The sequence below is a fragment of the Musa acuminata genome, chromosome BXJ2-1 (assembly GCF_036884655.1).
Source record: "Musa acuminata AAA Group cultivar baxijiao chromosome BXJ2-1, Cavendish_Baxijiao_AAA, whole genome shotgun sequence".
Lineage (NCBI taxonomy): Eukaryota > Viridiplantae > Streptophyta > Magnoliopsida > Zingiberales > Musaceae > Musa > Musa acuminata.
This window is the reverse complement of record NC_088338.1, coordinates 6,144,503-6,157,623: the sequence shown is the minus strand read 5'-3', so window position 1 is coordinate 6,157,623 and position 13,121 is coordinate 6,144,503. Positions and strand designations below refer to the sequence as shown.

Here is a 13,121-nt window from a genome sequence, read left to right as displayed (position 1 = left end):
CTAAAATAATTTCGTGGGATCACATAATTTCATATATAAAAACAAAATTTCGAAATGTTTTTAATATTCTTAACATTCTCGTAATTTTAGAGGGGTATTTGACAAGAATATATAATGATACATCATAATATCTCAATTATTTAGTGTCAGTTACATACATCTCTTGTCTATTTGAACACCGTATGCTTTCTAAAACTTTTTCTCTTTCTCCATCAAAACCATAAAAACATTACTAATGCTAAGTTATAAGCTGAGGTAGAAATAAAATAATTATAATTAATGTAAAATTATACAGAGCTCATGAACATGAATCTTACCAGATTATTTATATAAATAATTATAATATTTTTTTAGTACATATTCATTAGCATTTTGTCAGTTACATCCCCATCGAATCCTTCTATATATCAAAATTTATAATATGCTCAGACGTTAGAATATATTCTAATATGTATTAACTCTTATTTTCGTATGTACATATTGATAAGACTATTCAGTCCCTGAAGAGTACGAGAACCAAGGGCTCATAAGTCCGCTGAGTCTCCCTTACCCTTAGAGGTGCCTTTTGGAGCTCACGGGTTCCGAATGGGAACCCTAACCCCTTTAGCGCTCGATCCAAATTGTCCAAAGTGGATAATTCCTCACAAACCTACGGGTTGCACCAATGCTAGCCTGGTGGTCCCTTATCACGTATGTATAGATAGGTACGAGAGAACTTCTCAAAGTTAACCGCCTTTATCATCTAACGGTCGATTGCTGCTTTGTACTCGACACGTCGGATAATCAAAATCTATTTAATATATACCGACTCTTATTTTCTTACGTGCGAGTAAATAAACACGAGAGAATCTCACGAGTATAACACCGTTAAAAGCGGTTCTCATACAACCGCCTGCTGACAACGGTCGGATAAACGATATTTCACTGATGGATGTTTAGTGACGGGCAACTGTAACCGTTCCAGTCGACGATAACGGTCCGTTATCTTGTTTACATGATGATCCATTGGACCATGCATAACCCCGCTGTAGAGAGACGAATGGGAACCCTAATCCCAATTCGTTCCCGACTCCAGGCTCGGCCAATTCCGGATCCAGTGAGTACTATATCTTCCCAATCCCACTTTCTCGTCCTATTATTCGTCGATCGGTTTCTTGAACTGCAGCATAATTCGCAGCTTGCTGCCCTTCGTCTGTTTTAGCAGGGCGCATTGCCTGAGATCTTGATTCTTGATTACATAATGCTGGCGTTTTTCTTGAATCTTGGAAATTGGTAACAGGATGAAGCTATGGAACCACATGAATGCAGATATTGTCAATTCCACTTAGATGATTTAATGCACAGTTAAAATTATTCTTAGTGTTCCCATCAATGGTTCCTTTTGAAATATGGAACGTGCCTAACACCAAGAGAAATGTCAGCTTATGACTATACTACAACTTTTTCATGTTCTATCTTATATTGTTATGTTTTCATGGCCAATTACATTACAAAATTATCAACTAGTTCAATGTTAGTGTTACAAGTAATCTTGACATAAAAACCGAGCTCTCTAGTCAAGTTATTCTTTGATATACTAGATAATACATCTCCAATGCAATAGATACAACAGGATAGAAGAATGAGTTGCATGTGTCCTCATCTGTACGTTAACATCAGCGAGTTCAAGTTGTGCTAAACATAAGTTTTCCTATGCATTTACTAGGCACTGAAACACAATTTTCGTGGAGTCAATTATACAGAAATTATTAAATTATCTGATTAATGTTGTGGGGTCATAATTATTGATGGATTTTGTTTGCATTGTGAAGATACTAATCTATATTTCATCACCATTGGTTTACATCAAACATCGACCTTAAATCATTATCTTTTCAAACTTATATCAAGGATTTAAATCTTGGTCCAACATCAGTTTCAATAATCTACCAGACAGGTATGGTACCTGTATACTGGTATCACCAGTGAAAAAAATTCAAAAGCGACTAACCAGTATCAGATCATATGGCCGGATATCATAATACCAGTCGATACGCATCTACTGTTCGAATTTGATACCATTCTTATGATAAATGAACTTACAAGACTATAAATAATACTGACAATCATTAGAAACCAATAGAACTAGACTAAGTGGGACTAGGACTGATCGTTGACTTCAACTTGGCAATAATAAGTGAAGATTAGAGGATTTAGTTGAAATTATTGGACCAAAGATTCCTAGAAATAGAATATTGGGATTCTTAAATCTTCTAGAAAAAGGGAAGATTGATGAAGTTATTTGCTCACAGAATTGAAGCAGGATGATGAAAATGTCAAGAGTTTTCATGATTGTGGTATCTCTTAGGTCAAAGGTAAAAAGTTTACATGATTATTATATTACAAGGCAGACTATGATTTATGGTCCTAAAGTGTTGGGTAGTTAGAAAACATGTTCAATAATTTAGTGTTGTGAAGAGAAGAATGCTAAGTTGAATTGGTGGAGTTACTATGAAAGATAGAATCAAATACTGGCACTCGTACATTAACCATAACTCGTCTGAGAAGCCTTATGCATTGGGCTTTCCTGATCAGTTATAAAATAAGGAAGAACTGTCTGAAATGTAATATATCCAGGAGACCCACATATAAGGATTGTATAAGGTGAATCAATTGTTATTAGTAGTGTGCACCGTGCAGAGAGGTACCAGAAGACCTAAAAGGCTAAAACAACTTATTAGAAGCAACAAAAATGATTCGATTGTTGTTGTTTCGACCAGTGATATAGCTCTTTATAAAGCTAAATGCCAGAAAAATTTCCATGTAGCTAACTGCACTGATTGGAACATTACAGTTGTTATTTTTATGCCAATTTACGGAACAGCATATTAGATTATAAATGATTTTCCCTGGTTTTTCATTAGAGTTGACAGTTTGAAATTCTTTGTGGGACTGATACATCGCTGAAATTACCGAAGGACCAAAAGTTCTCAGTAAATACATGTCCTAAACTACTGTTGAAGTTCAGGAACCTCTTTACATATAGGCTTAGAACTTTTACCTGGTCTGAAAATTTAGCTTGCCAATAAAATAGGCAAAAAGGGTAGCGTATATGAAAGGAAAGGCAAGAAGAACTCCAGCAACAACTCCAAAAAGATTATGGTGAAAGCCAAAATAGTCTTTTAGGAAGGAAGCTATTGACTTGGTTTCACCAAACACCATCATCTCCTTCTGTACATCTCCATATTGTGAGCTAAATAGGCCATTTAATGTCCAGGACATTGGATTCAGGTAATATAACCAAATCCACCACTTTGGAATTTGCTGCAATGAAGCAAATATTAGTTTATTTCATATAGTAATACGCTACAGGTATGTTTGTTCTAGGACACTTTAACCTATTTTACCAAGCTTCCAGGTATATGCCTTTAAATATTAAGATGTTTGCCGATACCAAAAATTCATGTGAATTAACTTTTGGTTTATCAGTTCACAGGATGCTATGCTGTGGTATATTTGTTGTCTGCATATGTAGCAATTTGAAATATCCAAATGTTTAGAGATGAATTTGAAGGATGAGAGTGAATGGTACTTACAGGACCTGGCACAATGAAGCCTGAAAAGAGATTAAACAAGGTGTAACAAACAGAAGCCATTATTGAAGCCACTTGAACATTTGGAGTCAATGAAACCAGCAGCATTCCGAGGTAAACATAGTAGAGCAATGTGCATAACATGGTGTAAAAGAACCAGAATAACTTGGAGGCTGTCCAGTAGTAACCGATGGCTGGATACGCAATGATCATAAACAGTACTACTTCTATGAGTACATAGGGGATTTCAATGGCTACCTGAAACAGAAAAGTGTATCTTGGTCAACATTCTGTAAATGATCTTCCTTAGTCTTATTGTAAATACACCATTAACATAGCTACTAAACCTGTGCAAGAGAGTAAGCCCATGGAGAGTACATTCCTGCAAAGTTTTCCCGATATAGGACAGTCCGTTCAATAGAAACAAATGGTAAAACTGGCGAGCAGTTATTTATTCCGGTGAAGATTGTGGCGAGATACATGATCGCCAATGTATTGAATAGATCTTGTTGATTGTTTCTTCAAGGGAGGGAAAATAAATTATATTAGAATCCTGAACCATTGGTTACTTTAAGAACATGTTTAGAAGATAAGCGAAGCATAAATCCTGAAATCAAACTTTAAACTGAAGATATCAGATATTTGCAACTTGCAAGTATCATGCAAGACAACATGCCTAAAACAAGTCTCGAAGTTACTGTAGGATTCATAATCAAAGTTCCCATTTCTTTCTATTTCGTATCAGTATGATTATATTGATGGCAAGGGAATTACAATTTTAGATGTAAATTTATGAAGTATGCTGGGTAATAATTTGGTTTTTAATGCACTTGCACAGATTTTCTCCCCTTCCTTTCATTATGGAATATCAAATTTTAAGATCTATTTGGCTCTTTGATTGCTTGTTATTATGAGGCTCAATATTAGGTCGCAACCTTTTTTTTTTCTCCTTTTTCTAGGATGACTATCACCTATACTTTATTAGCTTAACTGGTCCTGCAAATTGTCAACTAATCAGAAGAATGGTGTTGCAGAATGACACCCCACTAATGTGTGACTAAGAATGTGTGATGAGATTGTCGGTAGCTTTTGTTAGATTGCTAGTATTTCGGCTCTATATCTTGTAACTGCTTCCCCCATTTAATAGGAAATCTATTAAATTTTGATATAAATAAGAGTGAAGGAAAAAAAAACCCTGAAAATTACAGGTGGTAGGACAAAATTTCAATAGATTTTGGATGATAAAACGATGGGGAGAATAAGGGAAGAGAGAAAAGAAGAAGAAACTAGACTATTGACCAAATATAATAAATCATTTGTAAATTTATGAATAGAAGGATATTCCATTTTGTCATTGGCGTTTTTTTTTTTTTAATTTGTGAACAGCTTGACAATATAGTTCTTTGAGCACTACAGTTAATCTAATATACTTCAAGAAAGTGTTGTTTGAGGTCACTTTTTCTGCTTCTCCTTTATAAAAAAAGAATCCTTCAACTTTATCTTGATATCTATTCGTATACTATGCATCTGAATATGGGCATTATGCCAGAAAAGCTCACTACTGATTTGCAATGATGCTTATTCCTCGTCATATTATATACCTCCACTTATCCAATTTCTGCTTTAAAGTGTTTAGTATATGAAAAGCAGAGACTTACAGTGTCTTCCCACGCTGCCAGAATACTATTCCGAAGATTATGGATGCAACAAGGATGAAAAATATCCGCACCATGTTATATGAAGGACTTCTCCAGTAAGACAAGGATTGTTTCCAAATGCAAGCTTTGAACTGTACCCAAAATTTTTGTGGATAGCGTGTTGAAAAGCTCAGGTCATTTGAATCCAGTGGTGGTGTGCTTAAGCGCTTAACCAGCTCTTTGCTGTCCCTGCATTGAGAAACGACCATAGAAGATTCTGGTAAACAATGTTATGCATATGAATAATGGTTTCATGCTGTTGGTTATTAATGCCATGCAGAGGATCATTAATAACAATATATTTTCCTGCTATAACATCAATTGCAGCATGTGTTATTATAGTTACATCAGCTCATGTTTGCTGCATAGTTTTAGATAGACTTTGATGCATACTTGTCAAGAGACGATTCTGTGTAGATCTTTGCAAAATCTACTCCTAGTTTCTTTTCCATTGACATAGAGGTGACTTCCAACATCCATGTCGCTGGATTGTAGTTATCTCTAATCTTTGGTACTCCAGAAATGCCCTGGCATATAAAGAAAGAGTAGGTGATTTTCATAGTATTTGATTTGTACACTTACTGTATCAAGAATGCCCTTTCCATAACCGCAAGCATTCAGTTCTCTTATCGTTGGTGATTCGGTGCTATTGTACATGATCCTGTTTAATGAATTCTCTGTTCTTGAAAAGAGAACCACTGGCTATTGGTCTTATGCAAAAACAGAAGAGGGTCAAATAATAATGTTTGAGTTTGGTAAAGACTTGCCTCAAAATATTCAATAACTTTACTTGAGTGCTTTCCTGTTGGTCCAGTGTAAATCAATTCTCCCCCTCTTCTCATTAAGATCAGCTGTGGAAACATGAAACAAAGATATTTCATAAAATGCAATAGAAAATTTTGCACAAGTGAACAGTAAATTAAGTTATATTTGTATTTAATTTTATGAGTAGATTTCGTATTAACTAGATTTTGTGACTTCAGTCCAATTGTCAAGAATAACATTTGAACAAGTATTTAGATTTATTATGTTGTGTCTTGATTGGAAAAGATTTATGTTGCTGAGGCCTAATAGTTGTGACATCACAATTTGTTGTTGTATGTTATGTCATCTTGCCCATAAATTTAAGTTTGTTTTGCAAACTTTTGTAGTATTTTGATTATTTTCTTTCTTGTATATAGCATTGCATTACACCGGTCAAAGGTGGCCTTATATCTAATAAAAAACTAGGTATACTTTTTGCAAGTGCTAGTTATGATATATATATATATATATATATACTTCAGATGTTTACACATCTTCCAAAATGAAGGTGATAATAATCTAGTTACCTCATCAAATGCTTCAAAGATATCAATACTTGGTTGGTGGATAGTGCAAACTACTGTCCTTCCTGTTTCGGCAACATTTTTCACTGCACGCATGACAATAGCAGCTGCTCTAGCATCTAGACCCGAGGTTGGCTCATCCATAAATATAATAGATGGATTTGAAACAAGTTCTACTGCAATTGTTAGTCGTTTCCGTTGCTCAGTAGACAGACCACTGACCCCTTGTATCCCAACTAACGAATCCTTGATGCTGTCAAGCTCAATTGTTTCGAGGACTTCATGAACAAATTTCTGAAGATCAATACATATGCATTAAAAAGGATCTAACATGAATTAGATATCCCACCGTTAAAAACCATTTTATATAAAATTGATGCTCTGACAGTTCTAAAGCCTTAATGATGTCAACAAGGAACAAAATAATGTGTAGAATATAGCTTACAGATCTTGTTTTTCCATCAATTTGAGGTGGCAGACGCAACCAAGCTGAATACATGACAGATTCTTCAACAGTGATTTGTGGAGAATGTATGTCGAACTGTTCACAGTAACCTGATATCCTAGCAAAAGTTTCTTGTCTCTTAGGATACCCTCCAATTCTTATGTCTCCTTCAATAGTTCCACCAGTCTTTCTTCCAGCAAGAACATCCAAGAGGGTAGTCTTCCCTGCTCCACTTACTCCCATCAGCGCTGAAAGAATTCCAGGCTGGAAAGCTCCTGTGATATTGTGAAGCAGTTGTAGCCTTTTTTCTGCATGGACTTGTTCTCTCATTTCCTAGGACATAAGGCAAACTAATTATTATTTCCTTTCATAACCATCGGCCTATCTGATATGATTAATCTTTTTGCATGATTACCAGAGGAGTGTCAACATAGTAATTCACATTCTGAAATGTCATTGCTAGGGGAACGAAAGGTAAAACCATTTTTTCTGACAGATTAGCCATCTTCCCTGCCACATTGACCATGAAATTTTTATGTTATACCGTTTTCTATGCGTACTATTTTGTTGAACTTAACAGCAGTAGAACAGTCTCACCAGTTCTTTTTGGCAATGTAGACCTCACAGGTGATCCAGCGGGAGATTCACTATTTGGATGACTTGTATCCTCTCCATTTTCCGTGCCTTGTATTTGAGAAAGCTTTTTAAGAGAGATAATGGCACGAGAAACCCCAACAGCTGTAATATAAAACTTGTTATTGCTACTAGGTTACCATGACAGAGAGCACATACATCAATAATCATTTGTGGATAGGATAGTTGGACTAGAACTCACGTCTTCTGAAAGTTAATGACAAGGTGAATGCAACATTGAGTAGAAAAATCGATAGAATTAGTGTTGCTATCGATACCCAGTAGAAGTAGCTCTGGTAGTTTAGTCCACGGCTGGTCAAAACTTGCTGCCCTATTGTCATATTTGCTGATGAGACCTGTGGCTTATAGCAGTGACAGAAAATGGTTTAAAGTGTCATTTATAACTCATTAAGATGTAATGTGGTCTTATGTTGGTGGGAAGTATCATATTTCACCTTTTGCCATCTTGGCGCATGGAATTCATTAACAGCTAAGCCTATCTGTGTATAAGACAATGGAGAAATCCAGAATGCCCAACTTAACCAACCTGGTAAATAGGCTGCAACACAAATCAGGTTTGTTAGTTTTGTTCTTGTTATGCTATGCTGGCTTGATGATCTGAAAGCTGAAGCCGCCTTACGTTTTGGAATAACGAAGCCACCAAACAACAGGATTACTATCAAACACATTGTACCACTGATCGTAGCAGCCACTGCTGTTTGAAAATAGGAGGCGACGAAGCGAAACAGTGATAGTGACATTTGGTGGACGCAAAAGAGTAGGAGGAATTGGCGGAAGAATCTAAGAGCGTAAATAGAAACATTGGTTAAGTTTTCTTTTTTCTCAAAGAAGAAAAAAATACATTTAATTCTGAAAACTTAGTTGTTCTTACCTTACTGATTCAGGACTATATCCGATGGCATAGTAAGTAATTGATGTCCAAACTAATGACTCTACAAGAGAGATGGGTATCTTTAGGATAGTAGCTGGAATTGCATATGCCCATGCTGGATAAAAGTAGCAGTCTCGTTGCCTATAGAAGACTGGAAGCCTGGAAACTGTCATAGCCATTTCAGGAAATCCATTTACCATTAGTGAGATAAGTGCAAAAAAGAGGGAACCCAGATAGTAATTGGAATGGATCATGTCAACTTCCATATGTGTTCGTATAAACACAGTCGCTGTGATGATAGCAGCAATTCCAATCTGCAGTAGAGGTGATTCAACTACCTTAGCTGCTGATCATGAACAATATTGGAAAACATACCAAGTAGTAGTAGCTACCTGGGTTATTTTGAGTATATACACAAATGAATTCCTTTTCATGAGGAGCAATTCCCTCACTACGCAAGCTTTAAGTAGTTCCCAGTTTGACAATGAAAACTTATTAAAAGATAGAGCATTTTTATGGGATTGAGACATATCATATGGCTTTGATAATTCCTTGCTCAGACTCTGTCCAATTTGATAGACCTTGAAAGATTTAGAGAATTGATCTACAGAAACATAACTATGAATCTTATTTGAATTAAACCAATACTGTCCTTGATCTTTCCTTGACAGCACCTGAATAATAGCAAATCATGTTAGTGTGTACCATTTAGAGGATGTGGAATGAAATAATATTTATTATTAGTGAATTTGAGTTTGCAATTACCTCCTGGAGAAAATCAGCTACTCCTTTTCTCTCTGGGCATTTGAATCCACATTCTTCAAAGAAGTTAAGAATATGATTGCAAGGTCCTTGGTATACAATCTTTCCCTCTGCCATTAAGATTATATCATCAAATAGTTCATAGGTCTCAGGTGCTGGCTGAAGAAGTGAAACCACGACAGTAGATTCCGTGATGTGTGCAAATTGTTGAAGGCATGTAGCTATTTGAAAGGTCGTAGAGCTGTCTAAGCCAGATGATATTTCATCCATGAAAAGTGTTGTTGTTGGTCCAACAATTATCTCTCCTATAGAACAAATTGAACTTGTAAGAAAAGCTTTATAGATTAAGTTTGTGCCGTGTTATTGGAATATGCCGCTGATTTATGAATCATTATCCTTATGAGTTAGCAAGAGGCAGCATATACTATTCTCTCTATTTTTGCTTTGACGTACCTGTAGTCAGCCTTTTCTTTTCACCTCCTGAGATGCCTCTTCTCATGGCATCCCCTACCATTGTGTCTGCACAAAGGTCCAGTCCCATTATCTGATAAGCAGGTCAAAATTGAATAATCAATTTCATGAAGTACGTTACAAATGCTGCTAGGATTATATTGCATTAATTTCTGGAAGTAAGTCGTTGATTGCTGCTAGAATGGTGATACACTGTTGTAGAAGTTTGACTTGGTCCTGAGAAACATTACCTTCAAGATGTAATCTGTTTGGAGGCTTTGATCTAATCCTTCCAATGATATTGCCTGTACACAAAAATATGTGCTTAAATTTCTGGACAACATGATAATTTACTTGGATTTTATTATTTCATATTGAAAAGTATGTTTTCCCAGGTTTCCAAAATCTGAGAACATATTGGTTAAATTAAACTATATGGAATTGTATGTTACTTAATGATATACCTTCATGTAAGTGTCTATCTCAGGATCAGGGATGATTCCTGCCTGCTTCTCCCTTTGACTCACTTCCTTCATGATCTCTTTAGAATATATGCTCAGTAAGCATTTTGTGAACTGTGATGTATTGTATTTGAAGTTGTTGAAGGAGACATTTAGATCTAACCTGCTCTATTCCCAGCACCTTGAAAGCATGCTGAAAAATCCATTGTCTCTCGCACTGTCATCTCAGGAATATGTAGGTCATATTGGCTTATGTAAGCTGATGTCTTCTCAGGCACAAATTCTTCCAATCCGAAGCCATTGTAAGAAATTTCACCTGTCACCTGTGACATTAACTTGTTAATTCATTTAATTGTTTTTACTTTCTTTCAACGAAGCAGTAAAGCATTTTGGTGGAATAAACATCACCATGTTAATTTCTGTCTGAGAAAGTTTAGGTAAAACTAATTTCAATTTACATATTTGTACCTTAAATGAAATAAAAGATAAAAATTGAAAAAGCAAATATTTTATGATGTTGTGTTGTTTATGTTAGTAGGTTATCCTTATGTTCTTTTTCTTCCTTTTTTCTTTTTTCTTTTTTGAGGGGAAGGACATCCTTGTGATACTAAATGAAACAAAATAATTCAGTTGGCTAATCAAATTTTACGAGCTTACTAATATAGCTGCAAGTAGAAACATGTGTATTTTTCATCCACCACAAAATTCAGAGAGTGATGGTGATTTTAGATCTGTTTCGTGCTCAAAGGAACCAAATTGTAAGAAAATACTATATTAGATTATTATAATTTTTACAGATTCTAATGTGTTATATTGCTATCTGAGTATCTGCAAATCATATTTAATGCAAGAGTGCTAACTTATTGACTTATAATGAACTGATCAATGATTTTTTGCAGCAGGATGAAAGTCATGTGTCAGGCGAAAGCAAATTAAAAATGAAAATAAAGAAATTAATAGTGAGCAGCATCAAAGTCTGCTACTGATAGATGTTTTTTCCACAAAAAACAAAGATTAGAATGGATTAACATTAACTATGAAGTTCTAAGAAAAATAAAGCTTTATTTGCTTCTTATGATACTGTATTTTTAAATATGTTGAAGTTAAATTCATGGAAGGAAAACTGAATGCCATTCTATTCTCATTATCTTCTTTGATCTTTGCAGATGAGAATAACTGCTTTTTGTAACTGTAACTAATTATTGTTTTTTCCAATCAGGCCAAAAAAGAGATACCTTGAGAGATTTGTCTAATTTTCCAGAGAGAGCTTTCAAGAAGGTGGTTTTTCCACATCCTGGAAGTCCAAGTACCAGAGTCATCCTGTAAACAATACACACCTTGGTAAGTAATCTTTCTATAGATTATACCGTTGATGGGATTCAACTATTGTTTTCTTTTGTATTATAATGTGCTTTTTTTTTAAATATTACTGTTTATGGATAAAGCATCTCTATAACTTCCTGAGAATTGAATTCTTAATATTTAGAGAAAAGGGCAATTGTTTTTGAACTTGTCGAAAACATTGAATTCTTAATATTCAGAGAAAAGAGCAAATATTTAAAGCAGTTTCTTTGCAATCTCTTGGTTAATACTTCTCTTAATACTTTCCTGGAAGGTTTGATGATCCCACTGATGTCTTTGAGGATGTGAATCTTAGCTTTGTGAGTCTTTACTCCTGGGACCTTAATGAGATCCTATTGAACAAAGAAATTTGCATTTATAAGCATTAGAAACATTTCTTCTCTAATGATATGATTCAATGCTCCTTTGTTCGAACATTGTTCAATATTTTGAATGTTGATAAATGATTGAAATCATAGTACCCTACTATAAACAAATGCACCACAACCTACATGATGGATGATAAGAGCATACAAAATTGGTCGATCTTCTTACTGATAAGATGCTTTTCGTGGTGTTCCACAAAGTTGGCAGGGGCTTCCCTTGAACCACTTCGCATTCTGCCTCTACAGACAGATCTTTGAATCGCACCTCTATCGTTGGCAGTTTCACATTTACCCTGGAAATAATTGTTCATGACTAACCTTGGATTTTCTGAAATTGACAGTTATGCATGCAATGATATACACATGCACAACTTGGCAGTGAAGTTTACCTGTCTATTCTCTCTCTTTGTTTCTGTAACAGGCGAAGGTTATCACTTTCAATATTCTTGATGAGATTTTCGATGAGCAAGTGCCTCTCCAGTGCTCCAAGTTTGGTGACATCAATTACCTTCCTTTTGTTTTGTTCTCCAGAGCCATTGTCACCATCCCAATGATCAAAAACTGATGTTCTCACTCGTTCGAAGGTGGGTAGTCTCTCGACTGCTGCCCAAATCAACTCATTCTCGTCATCATCATACCGCGTGGAACTAACAGCAGAGCTTCTTCGCAAACTTGCCGTTGCAGTTCGAAATGATGACCTCATGCTCCTTCCTATCTCTGCTAGTTCAGCATCCAGCGACTCGGTTATGTTTTCGCCCAACTGAGCCATCCTTTAAAATGTTTCGGTGCAACGATTTTGCATACCAAAGGATCAGCTTTTATAGAAGGAGATCGACTCAGGTCGAAATGTGCAGTTAACGTCAGGTACCGTCCCAACTGTTAGTGTTTCAACTGTGTTCGAGTCTCCTAATAGTCTATCTTTGACCACTACTTAATTAGTATTACTCAGTCAGTCCATATGCAAGCCCATAGAATAGAAACAAAAGAAATGCTTCTATATCTGTCAGATTAGCTTGTCGGATGATTATGACAATACTCGCAACCATACTAAGCAAAGGTTTTACTTGGTATTTTTGTGTGTAAAATAGGTTTGAAAATACAAGCTTAATCTGTGGTTTTTCCATCGTTAGTGGTTTGTTGTTAGTAGTTTGTTG

The 13,121-nt window shown here is 35.5% G+C and overlaps 1 protein-coding gene and 1 long non-coding RNA gene across 3 annotated transcripts; one reads left to right on the top strand and one right to left on the bottom strand.

Moving 5' to 3' along the window:
- The first annotated feature begins 1,014 nt into the window (after nucleotides 1-1,014).
- Nucleotides 1,015-13,096, top strand: LOC135598632 (uncharacterized). 2 transcript variants are annotated; one of them, XR_010481631.1, is made up of 7 exons: nucleotides 1,015-1,096; nucleotides 3,578-3,686; nucleotides 5,252-5,489; nucleotides 10,470-10,542; nucleotides 11,460-11,581; nucleotides 12,389-12,551; nucleotides 12,652-13,096. It is a non-coding gene; the product is annotated as an uncharacterized LOC135598632 (long non-coding RNA). The 2 variants fall into 2 exon arrangements; XR_010481632.1 differs by lacking the exon at nucleotides 3,578-3,686 and having other exon boundaries at nucleotides 1,018-1,096.
- LOC108952651 (ABC transporter G family member 41-like) lies at nucleotides 2,901-12,736 on the bottom strand. The gene is made up of 24 exons (XM_065092734.1): nucleotides 12,357-12,736; nucleotides 12,137-12,260; nucleotides 11,845-11,934; nucleotides 11,476-11,577; nucleotides 10,404-10,563; nucleotides 10,244-10,320; nucleotides 10,031-10,084; nucleotides 9,783-9,873; nucleotides 9,333-9,634; nucleotides 8,960-9,241; nucleotides 8,568-8,881; nucleotides 8,316-8,476; nucleotides 8,131-8,234; nucleotides 7,878-8,031; nucleotides 7,640-7,780; nucleotides 7,458-7,531; nucleotides 7,043-7,375; nucleotides 6,601-6,891; nucleotides 6,037-6,120; nucleotides 5,663-5,796; nucleotides 5,231-5,458; nucleotides 3,920-4,091; nucleotides 3,576-3,830; nucleotides 2,901-3,303 (listed from the first exon to the last, which is right to left on the bottom strand). Exons 1-24 carry the CDS (start codon nucleotides 12,734-12,736, stop codon nucleotides 3,037-3,039), a joined length of 4,374 nt encoding a protein of 1,457 aa, XP_064948806.1. The 3' UTR covers nucleotides 2,901-3,036.
- Nucleotides 13,097-13,121: the final 25 nt, after the last annotated feature.